The 21,969-nt window shown below is 37.4% G+C and overlaps 1 protein-coding gene across 1 annotated transcript; it reads left to right on the top strand.

Moving 5' to 3' along the window:
- The first annotated feature begins 15,436 nt into the window (after nucleotides 1-15,436).
- Nucleotides 15,437-20,514, top strand: LOC126821179 (uncharacterized). Its single transcript, XM_056101395.1, has 2 exons — nucleotides 15,437-17,643; nucleotides 19,770-20,514. The coding sequence occupies exon 1, from the start codon at nucleotides 16,316-16,318 to the stop codon at nucleotides 17,582-17,584; it is 1,269 nt and encodes a 422-aa protein (XP_055957370.1). The 5' UTR covers nucleotides 15,437-16,315; the 3' UTR covers nucleotides 17,585-17,643; nucleotides 19,770-20,514.
- The last annotated feature ends 1,455 nt before the right edge of the window (nucleotides 20,515-21,969 follow it).

Here is a 21,969-nt window from a genome sequence, read left to right as displayed (position 1 = left end):
CATGATTTGCTACTAATTATCTTAGCCCGCTGCCACCGCTGCTTAATATTGAGCGACTTGTTTATTCGACTGACTGAATTATTCGACTGGATTATTCGACTGAACTATTCGACTGAAGTATTCGACTGAACTTCTCGACTGAATTATTCGACTGGTTTATTCGACTGGATTATTCGACTGAACTAACTGGCTGATTTTATCGACTGGACGTGGCCACATGAAAATGTCAAATACCTCCCCCCCCCCCCCCCCCGCCGCACCCCATCCCCTTTCTTCGTTCATATCATATATAGGGATTCTATTCTTTTCGAGGCGGACAAGGACAGCTGTCTAGTCTTTCGGATGGGACGAAAAACCAAGGTCCCGTGTATACATTGGCGTGGACGTAAAAGATCCCTTGACAGATCGAATTCGATATAAGAGTATGCCGTAGTGCCGCTGTCCGGGCAAAATTTCACTCATCCCACAGTGTATGACGTATGCCCGTCTTCATTAGCACAGTTCCAAGCAGAACAGTAGGACGTTAAAACCCCATTTCATTTCGTTTCATTTCTTGAAACTAGTCGGGAAGCCCCCAGGTCCCTACCCCATGCCCCCGGCTCCTTCAGCTATGGCTACGAGCATGATTTGCTACTAATTATCTTAGCCCGCTGCCACCGCTACTTAATATTGAGCGACTTGTTTATTCGACTGAATTATTCGACTGAACTTTTCGACTGAATTATTCGACTGGTTTATTCGACTGGATTATTCGACTGAACTAACTGACTGATTTTATCGACTGGACGAGGCCACATGAAAATGTCAAATACCTCATCCCGACACGCCCCCCCCCCCCCCCCCCCCCCCGCCCCATCGCATCCCCTTTCCATGTTCATATCATATATATTGACTCTATTCTTTTCGAGGCGGACAAGGACAGCTGTCTAGTCGTTCGGATGGGACGAGCATGAACTAACTTACTGATGTTATCGACTGAACTAACTGACTGATTTTATTGACTGGAGGAGGCCACATTATAATGTCAAATACCTTATCCCCATATGCCCCCCTAACCCAACATATCATATATAGGGACTCTATATTCTTTTGGAGGTGGACAAGGACAGATGTCTAGTCGTTCGGATGGGACGAAAAACCGAGGTCCCGTGTACACATTGGCGTGCACTTAAAAGATGGGGGCATATGGGGATGAGGGAAGAAGTAAAGCATGACTTTATTAAGCCGCGGTGGCAATAACACCTTAAAGTTTTAATTTGAACAATCAAATTTGAACATGAGGGGACGTAAAAAATAAACAAAAACAATGATAAAAGATATTGGAATTAGTGCGTTTTTTCTTTAACTTATACTGATTACAAACGATTCCAAAATTTTAATAAGCCATCGACCGGTTTATTCGACTGACTATTTGATTTGGACTTAGGGTCGACTCATACGGTACTATATAATACAGGGACATAACTCTATGAATAGGGACTATTAAACCGGAAATAGGGAATCAAGTAGTACCACTCACGTTGCGAGACATCAAGTAATTATATTATATTCATTTTGAAAGAAATAAAGCCAGTGTATCCCCCACGTATTGTAAATAAAATATAAAATAAATAAATATATGTTAACGTATTGTAAAATGATAAATCAAAGTAAAAATTCCCGTAAAATATCGCGTGTGTCTAGTTAATCGAGGTGCGCCCGAGAGAGAGAGAGAGAGAGAGAAATGGGGTTTAACGTCCACTCGACACAAACTAGGTCATTTCGGGACTAACATATGGTTTAATTTTATTTCAATAATTCGCTTGCGCGTAGGGGTCTTTAGCAGTGGGAGGAAACCGGAGGGCCCGGAGAAAACCCACGAGGTTGAAAAGGCGACCCTACTCCTTGTCACGTACAACCGGGGATTCGAAACCACGCCAGTTGACTCAATGACAGGCTTTATGATACAGCACGCACGTGCTAACCATTCGGCCATCCAACCCCCCGAGGTGCGCCCGATTGAACAAAAATAGCAATACACGATAAAAAGCAGACGAAATTGTTTTCTAACGAAGATTTCTAACGTAACGAAAAATAACAATTAAAATGATTGGGGCCTTGGAAGTCACTGTTAAGAATTGGATTCAGACATAAGACCTAACTAAATGTCTACATCACATTCACAAACTGTCACAAGTACTTGTGGCAGTGCTAAAAAAATCTAAGAATAGTAAGAATGGAATCTAATCATATTTGTTATGAACTAAAGTAATATCTTGTTATTTAGGTTTTTATGTTGAAACTGAAAAACTGCTAATCAATTTTTAAATTTGCTAATCAAATTTGGCAAAATTGGAATTTTTGATTAGCAGTGCTGCTAATCAACTGTGAAAAATTACCGACAGCCCTGCACACCCTACAGTTTTGCATGACTCTAGTAGGGACCGTGTGAATCGTGAAACTGATAATCGAGATAGTCGTCGTGACACTCAACAAAGTTATCGTGGTAGGACTGAAAAATCAAAATGTGAAAGTAGCAACGTTGTGACAACATTGTTCAGGGGTTGTATCACAACGTCTGAAATAGGTCAGCTGTAGGTTGTTTTGCAACAAACTCTTACGTTGTGACAACGTTGTACGGACGTCAAAGCAACATTGTCACAACGTTGTGTGGTGGTTGACGAAAAGTTGTGACAACGTTGTACGGACGCCAAAGCAACATTGTCACAATGTTGTGTGGTGGTTGACGAAAAGTTGTGACAACGTTGTACGGACGTCAAAGCAACATTGTCACAACGTTGTGTGGTGGTTGACGAAAAGTTGTGACAACGCTGTACGGACGTTCAAGCAACATTGTCACAACGTTGTGTGGTGGTTGACGAAAAGTTGTCACGACGTCAGAATTTGTTGTTTTTCAACGTTGTGTGGTGGTTGGCGAAAAGTTGTCACGACGTCAGAATTTGTTGTTTTGAGGTTGTATAAAACCCAGTATAAGCCCCATCCGAACTCCCTACAGTTCTGCCCCCACTGGACTAACGAAGACGGGAATAGGCGGCCGGGCACGATGGAAGTTAAATTAGGTGTGTGTTCGGGGAAGGGGGGGGGGGGGTGCTTAAATGCCCGACAGATTTGGGCCACGGTTTTGACATAGTGAAACGATACGCGAAGTTTCAACACCCTCACTCAATTAGAATCAAAGTTATTGTGTCCCATCACAACCAATCTAATTGCTTCTTTCTGAATAAAATCAGTATCAATTAATAGGACAGTACGTAGTTTCAAAACATTCAATTCAAACGATTATATTACAGTCAATATTAATGCTAGAGTCATATAACTTTGCAGTAATGGGTAAAGGTAATAGAATCTGATCATTAAATTTTAAGTAATGGTCATGTAATGAGTAATGGAAGATTTCAAAAGTAATGAGTAATGGAAATGTAATTAATTACATTCCGAAAATCATGTAATGGTCAATTACATTTCAATTACATTTAATGGCGCATTCTTTGAATGGCATTTAGTAATTAGAACATAATCAAATAACGCACTTTTATGGAATAACAATTACTATGGTTTATTTCACTGCAACGTTTCAACAAGATTTCACAAGTCGTTTTCAAGCATATATACACAAATAAATAAAATGAGAAAGATATGAATATATATATAAACATCAGTGCGAACTATCCAATGGTATGCATGTCTTTAAATCTGATTGATTAAATGCTAAATTAGCACTAATCTTTAAATAGTAATAAAATGTAATTATTTACTTTCAATGTAATGGGTAATGAATGATATTGCTAAAAATGAGAAAGTAATTTTAATGCAATTGGTACTGTAATAATAATAATAATTTATTATTTATAATGCGCCTATTACCAATATAAAACACTCAATGCTCAATGGCGCAGTTAACATTTTGTGGACATCACACATAGAAAATAAAATAAAATTAAATGGATGATAAAAGAACTTAAAATGGCTTATAAAGATTATAATAAAATATGACATGTAATAAACAAATTTAAACTGTACATGTACTTAATTGGTCCCTCTTCTGTCCGGCTCATATTTTAGATGAGCCGAAACTGCTGTTATTATCTCGGCTTCATTGCAGCTCGGCTGACTGATCATTACACTATCTGAAGAATACAAAAAACTGTATATTTACTCTGTCAAATTTTGTAAATTATATAATTCAGTCCGATCAAAAAGGTGGTCCTGAAGCTGTAACAGATAATTCTGCATCCCATGAATTATGGACCAAAGGTGGCTTATTGGGTAAAACGCTGGCTCGCTTGTCTGGAGGTCGCATTTTCGATCCCTACATTTGCCGAGAAAGTTCAATAGGCCTGACAAGGACAACTGTTAGTCGTTTGGATGGTATGAAAAACCGAGGCCTCGTGTACACATTGACGTGCAAGTAAAAGATCTCTTGGCAGTTGGAATTCGATATAAGAGTAGGCCATAGTGCCGCTGCCCGGGCAAATTTTTCCTTCATTGCACGCGGTATAGCGCATGCCCATCTTCATTAGCCTAGTCTGAGCAGAACAGTAGGACGTTAAACCCCATATGAATTATATTATATATGACCCAATAACACATTCTATATGAGACATCGCTTGTGTTATTACTTTCATATTCTCCATAAATTTGTACGTGTAAGAAAGGCATGGGTGTTAAATTACAAAAAAGATAGGTTGCCAGGCAACGAAACATACGCCCACAGCAGCTAAATCGTCCGGGGGGTCAACAAGAGTTGTCGTATATTTTTACTTTTTTCGGTAATGAAACATTTATAATACACTAAAATCTAATTAAGAGCAACAACTCAGAAAACCATTAGAATTTGTTTGGTTTTTATAAAGTTCTGCCCCATGCTAACGTTTTGTATACAAAACTTTTAATACTGTATCATGGATTTAGCTGTCCAAGTCATAAAGATAGGTTGCCAGGCAATGAAACATACGCCCACAGTAGCTAAATCGTCCAGGCAGTCAACAACAGTTGTCACATATTTTTACTTTTTTCGGTAATGAAACATTTATAATACACTAAAATCTGATTAAGAGCAACAACTCAGAAAACCATTAGAATTTGTTAGGTTTTTATAAAGTTCTGCCCCATGCTAACGTTTTGTATACAAAACTTTTAATACTGTATCATGGATTTAGCTGTTTCAAGTCATAAAAATTCATTGAAAATCAATATACTTGTTCGCCTCAAGATCTTAAACTCTGTGTATCAATCTGGAGTCAATCGGATATTAACTTTGGCCTCTAGAGCGTCCCCAAGATTTTTCAAAGTGATCAAGGGCCATAACTTTGGCAGTAATTATCAGAAATCTTTGAAAATCAATAGGATTCTTCGCCTCGTGACCTCAAACACTGTGTATAAATTTAAAGTCAATGAGATTAACTTTAGCCTTTAGAGCATCCACAAGGTTTTTTGAAGTGATCAAGGGCCATAACTCTGGAAGTAATTATCGAAAATCACTGAAAAGGAATAGACTTCTTCGTCTCATGACCTTAAACACTGTGTATAAATTTAAAGTCAATCGGATATTAACTTTAGACTCTAGAGCGTCCACAAGATTTTTCAAAGTGATCAAGGGCCATAACTCTGGCAGTAATTATCGTAAATTGCTGAAAATCAATAGGCTTTTTCGTCTCATGACCTTAAACACTGCGTATAAATTTAAAGTCAATCGGATATTAACTTTGGCCTCTAGAGCGTCCACAAGATTTTTTGAAGTGATCAAGGGCCATAACTCTGGCAGTAATAATCAGAAATCGCTGAAAATCAATAGGCTTCTTTGTCTCATGACCTTAAACACTGTGTATAAATTTAAAGTCAATCGAATATTAACTTTGGCCTCTAGAGCGTCCACAAGATTTTTTGAAGTGATCAAGGGCAATAACTCTGGCAGTAATTATCGGAAATCGCTGAAAATCAATAGGCTTCTTCGTCTCATGACCTTAAACACTGTGTATAAAATTTAAAGTCAATCGGATATTAAGTTTGGCCTCTAGAGCGTCCACAAGATTTTTTGAAGTGATCAAGGGCCATAACTCTGGCAGTAATTATCGGAAATCGCTGAAAATCAATAGGCTTCTTGGTCTCATGACCTTAAACACTGTGTATAAATTTAAAGTCAATCGGATATTAAGTTTGGCCTCTAGAGCGTCTACAAGATTTTTTGAAGTGATCAAGGGCCATAACTCTGGCAGTAATTATCGGAAATCGCTGAAAATCAATAGGCTTCTTCGTCTCATGACCTTAAACCCTGTATATAAATTTTAAGTCAATCGGATATTAACTTTGGCCTCTAGAGCGTCCACAAGATATTTTGAAGTGATCAAGGGCCATAACTCTGGCAGTAATTATCGGAAATCGCCGAAAATCAATAGGCTTCTTCGTCTCATGACCTTAAACACTGTGTATAAATTTAAAGTCAATCGGATATTAAGTTTGGCCTCTAGAGCGTCCACAAGATTTTTTGAAGTGATCAAGGACCATAACTCTGGCAGTAATTGTCGGGAATCGCTGAAAATCAATAGGCTTCTTCGTCTCATGACCTTAAACACTGTGTATAAATTTAAAGTCAATCGGATATTAACTTTGGCCTCTAGAGCGTCCCCAAGATTTTTTGAAGTGATCAAGCAATTGTGGACGCCGGACCGACGGACGAACGGACGGGGGCGAGGACAATATACGACCACATTTCAATGCGTATAAAAAGATCAACACTCATCGATGAAGTAATAAAAACTCGTGTATGCCCATACCATGTTTGATTATCAGATATTTAAGGATATGTTCGTAAATTGAGTATGATAAAAACAAACCTCGGACAACTTTGTAAATTTCTAAGTCCATTATGGACCGCCTCCCTTTATTTCCCTTTAAATTAAATTGGGCCATTAGGGAATTAGACATCAACCTGTTAAAATAAAAAGACATACTGTTTATGCGTTTGACAATACCACGAATTTTGACTTTCCATTCCTTGACACCTAGATATGGACATAAATGGGTTGCAACGCATATAATAATGTAATATGTTTGTATATTAACTGATTTACATTCAATCGTTTCTGTTTTTACTGTAATGTCTAATCAGTTATGTTCGGCGAAATACGCGAAGAGAGAGAGAGAAATGGGGTTTAACGTCCACTTGACACAAACTTGGTCATTTCGGGACTAACACATGGTTCAATTTTATTTCAATAATTCGCTAGCGCGTAGGGGTCTTTTTAGCAGTGGGAGGAAACCGGAGGACCCGGAGAAAACCCACCAGGTTAGACAGGCGACCAAACTCCTTGTCACGTACAACCGGGGAATCGAAACCCCGCCAGTTGACTCAATGACAGACCGTATGATACAGCGTGCGCGTGCTAACCATTCGGCCATCCAACCCCCCATACGCGAAGAGTCCAAATTGAATGCCAGTCTTTGGCGTCTGGTTATTCAAGTTTACACCCGCATATAGTATTCTCTTGGGTATATTTAATTTCATTCTTTGAGTCTCTCTATTACAAATGAAATTTGAAAGCATTCTTGCGCGCGATTCGTGTGGCAATTTCAAAACTTTAACTTTGTGTTAAATATTGGACATTAGAAGCCCATCTTTTCACGGTTACAACATTGATGTTGGGTTTAATTAAACAATGAGTCCCATGGTTGCAATGTCGAAGACTGTGGATGATATTGAGTTAGAGACTTGACTCCTTTAAGACGAAGACGATTGGAAAACGAATGTACGATTATTTTATCAATTTGTTTTCAAAAGAAAGAATACGACTTTAAACTGGTAACCACCAAGGCTCATCAGATGGGTTACCTATAGCTATAACATGAAATAAATGAAACACATCTAGTATATTATTATATTTCAATCACTGTAATATTTACAATCAATGTCAGTTCAATTATGCAGGTGTATGCTCATGGATATTGATGTTGTATACATTTAATAATAAAATTACCCTTCACTTGAATTAAATCTAAAACCCACAAGCATGTAATTAAAGAGCTGTGGTGTTAACAGTCGCACTAGCCCGGCATTATATCCACCTGTCCGTAGATCGACAAAGTACAAGATTTAATTTTCAGAGCATATATGTTTTGTTGCGTGTCAACCTATCTTTTTAATTAAGATCGTAGACTTGGTTGCCTAATAATTAAGATGTATACAGCGACTTGGTTAACCGTTCATCGGTTACTACTGGTGAAACGGTTAAAAAAATTACAAACCGATATTCGTTTTCATATCATATTTGACATTCAAAACCAGGAATGGTAGCCAAAATGTTTTCATTCACTAAAGACTATATAAATAGTTCATACAGCACAAAGTTCATATAGCATTTGTCATTTGTAATATATCACGGGAAATTAATGTCTTATTAATTCCCGCTCGAAGTTTTGTACACGTTACATTATTATTAACACTCCCTGCAAAGCTTGGGGTAGTATCAACTTATCTAAACAATTCATGAAATTGGTAACCCTATAAATTTAAAGATAATAGATAATGGGAAAGTCCATTATACAATACTATAAATATTGAAATGGCCCCTTCCAATTCCAGAAATAGATTGAAATAGCTCTTTCCAAATCCAGACATAGCAAATGACCAAAAACTAAATGATTAAAATGCAATACAATTATAAAATAAAAACACTAAAGTTTCAGAACTAAAATAAATCATTTAAGAGATAATAAAACATATTTAAAATACTCAATTTACTTTGCAAGGAGGGTTCAATAATGAAATGACAATAGAAGTTCGACTACGTGGAAATGACACCAGTAGAAAATAATCTACAATTACCGAAACAATTAATTCTTTTATATCATAATTATTTCTAAATGGACACAAAATATTAATTAATCGTAACATACCTAATTCTCAACTGTTACGCCTTCTAGCAACTTATAAAACTCGACAGTTTATCACAGCTCTACAAAAGCAGCCATGCAGGTTTGGCTGGGATTCCTTTTTGGCGGAAAGATGTTTAAATTTGATTGGGCCAACTGTCAACCTTGGGTGTGTTTTAAAATAAAATATGTATAAGATAATTAATCTTGACCTTTATTGGGTTTTTTTTATATACCGGTACATTAAATATAGATATTTTGCAATTAAGTTAAGAACGTAATTAAGTTTTAAAGGGAGAGAGAGAGAGAGAAATGGGGTTTAACGTCCACTCGACACAAACTAGGTCATTTCGGGACTAACATATGGTTTAATTTTATTTACATAATTCGCTTGCGCGTAGGGGTCTTTAGCAGTGGGAGGAAACCGGAGGCCCCGGAGAAAACCCACGAGATTGGACAGGCGACCCTACTCCTTGCCACGTACAACCGGGGATTCGAAACCACGCCAGTCGACTCAATGACAGACTTTATGATACAGCGTGCGCACGCTAACCATTCAGCCATCCACCCCCCCAAGTTTTAAAGGTGTAATAAACGTTTAATAAATGTTTTTTAAAAAAAAAAATTTTTTCAAATGGCGTGTATAGGTAATTGTTACCTATTCATTGCGGGTTCTTTATAAACGGTTCATAAACGTTTAAAAAAATCATATTTACGGTACTACGTTTTAATGGAAAATTTTGTAAGAAAACATCAATTATGAACGTTATCTAAACATATATTAAACATTTTTATCAATATTTATCGAAAACTTACACTTAAAACATTTAAAAAACGTTTAATAAATATTTTTTTTTTTTACATAACCTTTTAGAAACAAGAAAAATAACAAAAACAAAAACAAAAAACGTTTTTGAAATATTTTGTGCTTGCTGGGATTCACTTAGAACTGTAATTAATTAAATAATGGCCAGGTTTCACACTTATATATAATGAGCGCCATGGAAAACGCATCACTTAGTTTTTCGTATAACAAAATGATCCTGTAAACATATCTTATTTATTTTGCTTCTTATTGTGAACAATATTCAAATGGGAACACATCAATAACAACACATTTGTACACTTATGGATGTTTAATCTGTAATCAACGGTACAAAGTCAGAGGGGTCAAAACCAAAAGTACGACACAGATGTCAGTAGCGCGTGTGTCCTCCACGGGCTTTTACGCACGCTGTGCAGCGACGTCGCATGGAATTAACCAATGTTTGAAAGAAGGCCTGGGGCAAATTGTTTCATTCTTGGACAAGAGCAGCTTCTAAAGCAGCAATGGTGTGCATCTGTGGTCTCCGATACAGACGGCGTCCAATCTCATCCCAGACATGTTCTATTGGTGCCATGTCCGGAGACATGGCTGGCCAGTTCAAGACATTGATGTTGTTAGCAGCCAGGAAGTCCATACTAAAACGGGCGGTATGCGAACGTGCATTATCCTGTTGGAAGTGCTGAAGTTGTGGGTGCGCTCGAAACATCGGAACAACAATTGGTTGCAAGACATCATCACGGTAGGCTACAGCATTAACGCGACCCCTGCAAATGTGTAGGGCGGTCCGGTGATGAAATGTGAAGCCTCCCCACATCATTACACTTCCCCCACCCCATCGATTCGTTTCGAAGACGCAGCAGTCTGCAAGACGTTCCTCAAGACGTCTCCACACACGTTGACGGCCATCAGCGTGATAAAGATGAAAGCGACTCCCATCACTGAAGAGCACACTTTGCCAGTCTACTCTTCTCCATGTCTGGTGTGTCCTTGAGCCCATATCAAACGCCGCTGACGGTCATGATCCCTAAGGATAGCTCCAACATAAGGTCGTCGTCGAGTCCTACTTCTCTTAGACGACGTCTTACGGTGTTGGCACTTACTGGTCCTTGTCTTTCGACGACTGCCGCACATGTTTGAGTCGCTGGGCAGAATCTGTCACGCAGATGAGTGACCCGGATGTAGCGGTCTTGAGCCTGGGTTGTAACGCGTTGTGGACCAGGACGTTGACGGTCACGCGTTGATCCAGTAACTCGAATACGTTCCACCAACCTTACAGTAGTGGACTGATGACAATTGAGGTGTCTGGCAATAATAGCACGCGTAGACATGCCAGCCCTGGACATTTCCATGGCTTCATTCCGTTGATTTTCAGTAAGTCTCGGCATCTCTAGCTCGATTCCTTCACACGTCCAACAACAAATTACGATAAATTCACGTTTCACAGTTCATGTACAGCACATTAAGTTGAAAACATGCTTTTAAAGGGCTCACACACAATGCTGCAGGTGAATATTGGGTTTTTCATGTGCATCTCATGCAATTTTTTTTTGTGCACACGGGCCGAAAATTTTTGCGTTTGGAAGCATTGTGTGAAACAATAGTTCATAGTATTGCATAATATTATACATACAAAACCAACTAGTAATAAAATATTTGGGAAAAAAAGTGATGCGTTTTCCATGGCGCTCAGTAATATAACGGTATCTACTTAAAATGATCATTTAAATACTTAAAAGAGATTGAATTGATTTCATTATTCTTTTATTATTATTTCTTTTTTTTATACCGGAATAGTATTATTAAATTTACATTAGCACTATTAGATGTCGATCTACGGCTGTTTTTATTAATAATTTGTTTAGTGAAGCCGAATGATCGAGATTTTGCCGTGGGTAACAAAACTCCGTCAAATCAAATAGCCCAGTGACGTGTAGAATAGATCAAATGGCTTGCTATGTGTCGCAAATTATTCGTTTAACGGCTATGTATATGAGTAATATGAAAAAACTAATGATGAGAGATTTCATTTAGTTAGATCTACTTGCGCAACACATCAACGCAAATGTCTAGCCTAGACAAGTGCAGATCACGTCGGTTCTAAATTCTACGTCGCTTGGCCTAGACTCGTGTATTCTGAGCGGACTGACACAATCATGCAGCTGGTCCAGCTAGTTTTAAAAGTTAAAGCAAGAATTTCATATTTTCTAAGAAAGTCAAAACATAATTATTTCTATATCTTTTCCTCAATAGGCTGTCAACTCAATATTATAGGATCATAGGTATCATTATGGCACTTATAAAATCATTCACACCGGAAATAATAACACAATTACCACCTTTGTTGTTCTACCCCCCCCCCCCCCCCATGGAAAAACTATCTGCAAACATTTGAATTAGAAGTTGAAAATGATATTTTGGCCAATTTCTCAACTGGCAATAGTGAATTATAGGAATAATAGGATTATTCTGTAACAAGGTAGGACTGTTTATAGATACCATCTATTTTAAAGCTTTACTTTAATACATTTTAAAAATATAACTTAAAAATATGAAATTCACTCGGCACAGCTGCAGTCTGAGTGTGTTTTGAAATGAACGTCGCCACTTACATCGCGGTAGTCAACAAAGTCCAAACCTACATTGCCGGTAATCAAATTCGAGGGGCTTTCATATTCAACTTAATAATAATAGTCTCTGTTACTACATGATGTATGTATAGGTGCGCGTGTTTTACATACATGTAAATATAGTTGGTGTTTTTGTTGTTTTATAGCCATTGATAATGCTGTTGCGTAGGTAGCCTAATGTTTTGTTTGTATTTGTATGCTGTCTCTAATAGCCTAATGGGGTGTTAAGATACAATATAATTTTATCTGATCTTATATTAGCCTTAGAAGAAGCAATTGACGATTTTTATATCCCTTCCACATACCCGGTTGAGAGTTAAAATAATAGAACTTACCTTCGGCACGAACCAAAAAACCAATATTGCGTCCCAGAAGCATCTTTCGCGGCAACATTTAGAGTCACGTTATCAGTTTCCGCGGGAAAAAAAACCGCTAGTGTTACCAGATAATTTACTGAAGAATTAACCGGAATATTTGTCAGCTTCTAGTTGTTTTACAATAAGCCTTAAATAAAATGTATTATAGTTTGTATTGTGTTATTAAATCTCGATCTACGTCGTTAACCAATACAACTGTACCCAAGATCATACGTCAATTTCTATAGATAAGCGCATTGCAATTCCTGTTTTATGCACTGAATTTGTGTAGCAAACGCTGCACACTACACAATATGCATTAATCACCATTTTCTGTGTTTTGTGTTATTATTTCAATTGAAAAACACCGGATGTAAAAACAGCGACATTTAGGTGCGGGAGAGGCATCTCGTTTACAGTTCATAATACATTTTTATAATACTTGACGGACGCAAACGCCTTTTCTTGCTTTCCCAACCCGTGTGCTCAGCAACATGAAAGCAAGCCAGTATTGCCTATTTAGTACACCAATAACTTTAATGCATTAAAGGAAATTATGATTTCCGAAAAATTATAAAACAAATAACTGACCGATGTCGCACACCGCCGAGTGGGACCCGACGAAATGTTTCAATCCGCGATCAATGCAGTACAAATTCGCCGTGTTCAATGACAAGAAAGTGAAAATGTTTTATTATACTTAAAAATCATCGAATTTGGGGATCTTTATTTGACTGACAAGAAAGCAAAATATTTTCTTCCAAATAACATTCTGAAAGTTCCGCTTTCACTTTCTCTCGGGATTTTGAATGTGACTTTTTACCTAAATGGCTGCCGGGAACAGGGAATGTCAGGCAATGTCATGACCTTGACTCAGGTTACAACCCCAAAATTGACCTTGCGGGTGCGGGTCACGACTTTGACCTTGAGATTTATTCGTGATATCTGGGTGGTACATGAAGTTTTGGGACTTTTTCGATCCCAAGGTCAAGGGTCAGGTCAAAGGTCAAGGCCCCATTCGAAAGGTCAATGAGTTGCCTATCCATGGTCATGACCTTTGATTTGCCGCGCAGACCAGGGGCCCCACCATGTGCCCGGGAGCATCGAACTCAGTAGATATTTTGGTGACCTTGACCCTTTCTGATGACCTTGACCTACCGGGGTCATGTGGACCAAGATGACATTTTGGAAGGTCAAGGTCCAGTGGTCCTGACTTTATTAGATGGGCCCCTAGGGTTCAAAAACCAAAATACTTCCGGGGCCCCTAGCGGGTCAAGGTCACGACTTTTGGTTGGCGATTTTAAAAAATGAAGAACAAATGTTGGGTCAGTCTATCGGGTCACCAAACCCCGGGGCGATCGGATGACATTTTTGGGGCAAATTTCCCTAGAAAGTGAAATAGCTGAGCATTACAGCGGTGTGGTCTAAGGGCAGATAACTCGCCCATCCCAAATCGGATCCGACGACCTTGAGGTCGTGGCTATTTAAACTAAATTGACCCCTGGGAGTCTCGTGGTGACCTTGGTTTGACAATCAGAGGTCAAGGTTCGAACTGCTATATATGACGTTTCGATAACGTTATGACAATGTTGTGACAACGTTTTAACAACGTTGTGACAACAACCTGTATATGAAGTTTTGATAACGTTGTGACAACGTTGTGACAACAACCTGTATATGACGTTTTGATAACGTTTTGAAGACGTTGTGACAACGTTGTGACCACGTTGTAACAACGCCGTGACAACAACCTGTATATGACGTTTTGATAACGTTGTGACAACGTTGTGACAACAACCTGTATATGACGTTTTGATAACGTTTTGAAGACGTTGTGACCACGTTGTAACAACGCCGTGACAACAACCTGTATATGACGTTTTGATAACGTTGTGAGATATTGTGTGAACAACCTGTATAATAATGACGTTTTGGTAACGTTTTGAAGACGTTGTGACAACGTTGTGACAAAGTTGTAAAACCGCTGTGACAACAACCTGTATATGACGTTTTGATAACGTTGTGACAACAACCTGTATATGACGTTTGAATAACGTTTTGATGACGTTGTGACAACGTTGTGACAACAACCTGTATATGACGTTTTGATAACGTTTTGAAGACGTTGTTACAACGTTGTGACAACGTTGTAACAACGTTGTAACAACGCCGTGACGACAACCTGTATATGACGTTTTGATAACGTTGTGACAACGTTGTGACAACAACCTGTATATGACGTTAGAATAACGTCTTGATGACGTTGTGACAATGTTGTGACAACGTTGTGACAACAACCTGTATATGACGTTTTGATAACGTTTTGATGACGTTGTGACAACGTTGTGTCAACAACCTGTATATGACGTAAATACAACGTCGAATATTGGTCGAAAACACGTTGTACAACGTCACGACCAATATTGACGTTGTCACAATGTTGTAACAACGTTGCGTGCCCGCTGGGTGGTTGTGTGAAATATACCTTTAATGACTGTGCAGACGTTATTGGTACTAATAATCCTTTAATGGCGATCGTGGCTGTTCGTGTGAAACCAAAAATGCAGTGACTAGAGTATTTCCACTTATGCATTTGTAGACAATGGAAGTGGAGCAGTGTTTATTGATGAAGACTTAGTGCATTCCTTAAAGTTGCGCTATAGAGAAACTCTTATTAATTTGAAAACCTTGAATTCTGACGAATTATGGGACACTAAATTTCTTACAGATATCATACAAATTATATAGTGGTGTTGACAGTGAAAACTTTCTAGACTTGCCTCCTGCGTATGTAAAAGACTCGATGCCAGTCTCATTATGTGATACCCCAGAGCAAGAAGATTTAAATAAATGGTATCATCTAAAGGACATTACAATCCCAACATTCACTGGCCATTGAATTCCAAAGGTAACCATGATGATTGGAATTAATGTTCCAGCTGCTACTACGCCCCTTGAAATCATAACAGGAAACATTGGTGAACCTTACGCAATTAAGTCACCTATAGGATGGTTGTGTTATGGATTACCTGGAAAATTAAATAAACCTTCTAAAGTAGGTGTTAATTTCTGTGCAGTAGATAATAATTTAGAAGACCAAGTTCGTAGATATTTCAATTTAGAATTTGGAGAAAGACTTAGTGATGAAAAACAGCACTTGTCATTAGAAGACAAGAGATTTCTTAGAATAATGAACGATTCAATAACTCTAAAAGATGAACGATTCAATAACTCTAAAAGATAACTATTATGAAACAGAATTGCCTTTCAGAGATCGAACAGTGAATATGCCAAATAATAAATTGCAGGCCGAATTGTTTGCATATAAGCTAAGAAAACGTTTGCTTAGTAATCCTGTGCTGAATAATAATTATTCAGGTTTTATGAACTATTTAGTTGAGAAAAACTATGCTGAAAAAATCCAAGATCATGAAATTGGTAGGAATGATGGACGTGTTTGGTTTATTCCCCATCACAGCGTTATTCATCCGAAAAAACCTGAATAAATTAGGATTGTTTTCAATTGTCCTCTTGAGTTTAATAACCATTCATTAAATGAACAATTATTACCAGGTCCTGATCTGACTAATAGACTTCTAGGTGTTTTGTTAAGGTGGAGACAGCATCAGATATGTTTCATGGCAAACATCCAAGAGATGTTTTATCAGTGTCGAGTTGTAAAATATGATTGCGATATGATGAGATTTTTGTGGTGGCCAGAAGGACAACTAGACAAACCACTGTGTGAATACAGAATGTTAGTACATTTATTTGGTGCTAGTAGTTTACCTAGTTGCTCAAACTTTGCCTTAAAACAAGTAGCCTGTGATAATAAGAACAAGTGTAGCCCAGAAGTTATAAATGCAATTAATAATAACTTTTACGTAGACGATTTTCTAAAATCTATGCCTAATGAAAATGATGCTATTAAGTTAGTCAAAGAAATATGTGTAATTCTTAAATTAGGTGGTTTTAATCTCACCAAATGGTTAAGTAATAGCAGACAATTACTTAGTACTATTCCAGAGAAAGATAGAGTAGAGGAAGTGAAAAAATTAGACTTTGAAACAGATAATTTACCAATTAAAAGGGCACCCAGTGTTCAGTGGTCTGTAGTTAAAGACCGTTTGGAATTTGATATAAACATTGTTAATCCTAAGGCTACCCGTCGCAATATACTCTCTGCGATGAGTTCCGTGTATGACCCTTGTGGTTTTGTTGCTCCATACGTGTTAAAAGCAAAAATGATTTTGCAAGAACTATGTCGTGCCAAATTGTCGTGGGATGAGACTATTCCCGAGACACATAAACTTGAGTGGGAAAAATGGTTAATAGATTTACCTAATTTATCCAAGGTCAAAGTAAACCGTTGTTTGGTGCCAAATAATTTTGGTAAGGTCGTGAATACCGATCTCCATCATTTTGGGGACGCGTGCCAAACAGGGTATGGAACAGTTACATATGTAGGCCTACGATTTGTGAACAGTGAAGGTGACATTCATGTGGCATTTGTTCTTGGAAGGTCAAGAGTTGCCCCTATTAGACCACATACTATAGTAAAGTTAGAACTTTCAGCTGCAACATGTTTAGTTAGAATAAACACTATGTTACTAAGAGAACTTTCAATTCCAGTGAATTCCATTTATTTTTGGACAGATAGCCAAACAATCATTAAGTATATTAGAAATGACAAAATGAGACATCAGATTTTTGTGTCGAACAGGTTAGCTATTATTCATGATGGCTCTGATGTTAGTCAGTGGCATTATGTACCTTCGAAACTTAATTGTGAAAATTATGCATCTTGTGGTTTGTCTGCAAGTGACTTGATGAACTCTGAGTGGTTGTTTGGTCCAGAATTCCTACGGCAACCCAGCAGTGAGTGGCCCAGTTATCCAGTAGCGTAATCAGACTCTGTTAATGTTTCAAATGTGAATGTTATTAAAGTGGAAACAGATGGTGATAAGTCAGTGATGACTCTCTTTGAACATTATTCAGACTGGGTTCGTCTTAAACGTGCGATTGCCTGGTGGTTAAGACTTCGTAAAGTATTAATACTGAAATCTAAAAATCGTGATGAAGACAGACTTGATAATCTAGTTAATAATAAACCCCTTTTCTTTGAAGAAGTTGATAATGCAGAATGTGAAATTATAAGGTTTGTCCAGCAACAAAACTTTTCTGCTGAGATAAAAACTTTTAAGTGATTAGAACCCTGAATTCATGAAGTCTGTAAACTCTAACAGTGTAATTTCAAATCTTGATCCTGTGCTTCAAGATGGTTTACTTCGAGTTGGTGGTAGACTTTGTCATGCCAATATACAATATAACGCGAAACATTAGTTAATACTTCCCAGAGTGAACCATGTATCAAACTTAATAGTGAAATATTGTCATCAAAGGTAGGGTGACCCATGCACTCTACTGAAATACAGTCCACCGCTGATAGTTCGAGACTACCACTGAAGCGTGCACATTCGCCGTGTCGAGACCAACTTTCTGACAGTATGATACTATAAATAGCCATGGCACGTGCAATTCTCTACAAATCTATCAACTATTACAGCCGTAAAAAATTTATTGTTGACGATTTTGAATAGCAGTAAAATTAAGCTTCTTGGTTATTACAGCAGATATAGAAATTACGTTCGTTTCATTTTTTAAATTGCTTTATCATTAATTAGACCGTTAGGAGTGGCATCTTTTGGTTTAGTACAAATAATATCTCTGAATAACGCGGGTTGGGCAGGAAAATGATACAGTCCACCGCTGATAGTTCGAGACTACCACTGAAGCGTGCACATTCGCCGTGTCGAGACCAACTTTCTGACAGTATGATACTATAAATAGCCATGGCACGTGCAATTCTCTACAAATCTATCAACTATTACAGCCGTAAAAAATTTATTGTTGACGATTTTGAATAGCAGTAAAATTAAGCTTCTTGGTTATTACAGCAGATATAGAAATTACGTTCGTTTCATTTTTTAAATTGCTTTATCATTAATTAGACCGTTAGGAGTGGCATCTTTTGGTTTAGTACAAATAATATCTCTGAATAACGCGGGTTGGGCAGGAAAATGATACTAGCAGTAGTTTCATTTTACTTTTACATGGTTCTTAAAACAATTGTCGTTCATCAGCTTTTAATCTTGAATATGGTAAATCAGCCATTTTTTGTTCACCTACAATTCCGCTAAGGTATGATTTCTGCCCTGGTGACATACCCTTTGATAGGCTGCCCCACCATAAATAAATATCTCCAAATATCTCGACAATTACACCATAATACTTATATATATACTAAGCTTAAAATCAGTTTCGCACAATTATAGTCACTAAATAAACGGTCATGTTGTACTTAATAAGATATGACCATTTAACCATCTATAAATAATACACTGAAAAATGGTTCGGAGTGTCGTCCATGACATCCAGACACTTTTTAGCAAAAAATAGGTTACGTGCCCTTGTTTTGAAATTAGTCCCACTTAACCAGTCTACCGACCATTCTCCGTCTGATTGACAGGCCGGGATAATCAAGACTACTTTTTTACGAAACATGACAGAAAGCTAGAACAAGAAATTGAATTTACAATGTGCACGCTTCAGTGGTAGTCTCGAACTATCAGCGGTGGACTGTATTTCTGTAGAGTGCATGGGTCACCCTACCTTTGATGACAATATTTCACTATTAAGTTTGATACATGGTTCACTCTGGGAAGTATTAACTAATGTTTCGCGTTATATTGTATATTGGCATGACGAAGTCTACCACCAACTCGAAGTAAACCATCTTGAAGCACAGGATCAAGATTTGAAATTACACTGTTAGAGTTTACAGACTTCATGAATTCAGGGTTCTAATCACTTAAAAGTTTTTATCTCAGCAGAAAAGTTTTGTTGCTGGACAAACCTTATAATTTCACATTCTGCATTATCAACTTCTTCAAAGGAAAGGGGTTTATTATTAACTAGATTATCAAGTCTGTCTTCATCACGATTTTTAGATTTCAGTATTAATACTTTACGAAGTCTTAACCACCAGGCAATCGCACGTTTAAGACGAACCCAGACTAATTTTTTTTTCAGAATAGCTATCACAGCAGAATTTTCTATAGAATGGTCCCAGCAATTGGAATTGTGATTAAATTATTCAGCAGAGCAGGAATTGTCGTTAGATTATCCACCACAGCAAAAAACCAGCGGCTGCCAGGCAGAATATGCCCACATTTTCGAGAGATGGATAGAGAACAAGCTAAAAAGAAAGTGATTTTTCCTACAATCAAGGGCCATAATTCAGGAAATTACAATTCGATATGCGCAAATATCGAAAGGAACCGAAATCTTTGGGTTATAAACTTACATTTCAAGTTTCAACAAAATTGGATAAAAATTGTGATCTCTATAGGGTCCACATGTATGGCTTCCCTTTTGTTTGGTTTAATGGTATGTTTACCCCTATTATCAGTCCTTTATTATTCCCTTGATGTACCCTCACCTAGCCAATCACATCATGTATGGTTTCTCATTTGTCATGATTGGTTGTCCAATTAAAATTATTTACCCGTATAATCCGTCATATGTATATTGCCTTTGATCATGTTGTTTTTTAATCCTTTGATCTTGTTGTTGTCATGCATGGTTTCTGAATTGTTGTTATTGTTTGTCTATATATAATTGCTCTACACATTTGTTACTGTACTTGCTTGAAAATGTTGAGAGAATACTCTTCGAAACGTCGCCCAAATAAATCAGTAATTGTTCTTCCATAAGTATGTGTTACAGTTTATTGCTCTAACCAATTACTAAATGCCTCTTAAAGATCAGGGTCCACAACCTTGATATACCATATTTTTAAGCTATTTGAGAACGAGGTGCGGCCATTTTGTCTGTCAGTTTTGGGCCGATTTTCACGAAATTCGAACTTAGTCGTCCTTAGGGTGTAACGGTGATATGATAATACGTTTTTTTAAATCGGATAAAAATTATGACCTCTATAGGGTCCACAAGCTAAAAACGTGATTTTTCGTACAATCAGGGGCCATAATTCAGGAAGTTACGGTCCGATATGCGCGAATATCGAAAGGAACCGAGATCTTTGGGTTATAAACTTATATTTCAAGTTTCAACAAAATCGGATAAAAATTGTGACCTCTATAGGGTCCACAACCTTGATATACCATATTTTTACGCTATTTGAGAACGAACGGCGGCCATATTGTCTGTCAGTTTTGGGCCGATTTTCACGAAATTCAAACTCAGCCGTTCTTAGGGTTTACCGGTGATATAATAATACAGTGTATGGACCAGGTCCAGAAAAGGGGCTAAATTTTGGATGTTTGTGTTGTGTCCAGTTCACTGACATTTAATTTTCTGGTATGCTAATCTAAACAACATGTCCGACTTGATAGCATTATTACCCTAATTATATGTTGACAACTATAAACCTGCCTGCTATTGGGAGTATCAAATGACATCATTTATTATAATCGGTATCATTTCTGGGGAAATTAGTTGTTTATTTATTCCAAAAAACAAGTTTTATCATTAAAAAGAATGGTAGTGGATGCCAGAATAAAATTGACGTCTTTCAATAAAGGTGAGCTATTTATAATTATATTCTTTCTGAAAACAGAACATATGCATTATGTAGTTTAATTGGATAAGGATTTGCATGTCTAAACCAGAGACAAAGTACATGTTCTGTAGAAGTGTGTATTCGTACAGAATTTGCAAATACTTAACTAGATAAAATTTAAATTGCTCATTTCATTTTAAAAATAAAGTAACATTTTTTAAACTGTCATTTTAAATATGGTGAATTAACTAATGATGAAGTTGATAGATAACAGCTTAACACTGTTACATATGGAGACTGTCATATAACCAATATACATAACATATTCTTTTTATTCAAGGAAGAACACAGATACCAGACCAGAGCTGTTATTTTAATTTGAGAGGGCACATTTCATCCGGTCCTGATTTTCATACGACTATATGTTCTTGTGGATGTATACTGCTGTCGCCGCTGTCCATTTGTCCGGCCATAATTTGTTTGTGGAAATTCAACAGATCACAATTGTTATCTGATGTTGACAGAACTTGAAATATAGGCATATCTCCCAAAGATCTTGGTCTCTTTCGATATTGGCATGTACCAGACCGGGTCTCGTTTTTAGCTTGTGGATTCTCTAGAGGTCACAATTTTCATCCAGTTATATATTTATATCCCAAAGATCTGGGTTCCTAATGTTGATACTTCAGACCGTAACTTGCTGGATTATGA

The sequence above is a fragment of the Patella vulgata genome, chromosome 5, assembly GCF_932274485.2.
Source record: "Patella vulgata chromosome 5, xgPatVulg1.2, whole genome shotgun sequence".
In the NCBI taxonomy this organism is placed as follows: Eukaryota; Metazoa; Mollusca; class Gastropoda; family Patellidae; genus Patella; species Patella vulgata.
The sequence above is the reverse complement of the archived record's forward strand: the minus strand, read 5'-3'. Positions and strand labels throughout refer to the sequence as shown.

Bases quoted from the DNA above. Each gene is read 5' to 3' on its own strand.
- LOC126821179 (XM_056101395.1), top strand. From the start codon at position 16,316: ATGGCAAACATCCAAGAGATGTTTTATCAGTGTCGAGTTGTAAAATAT.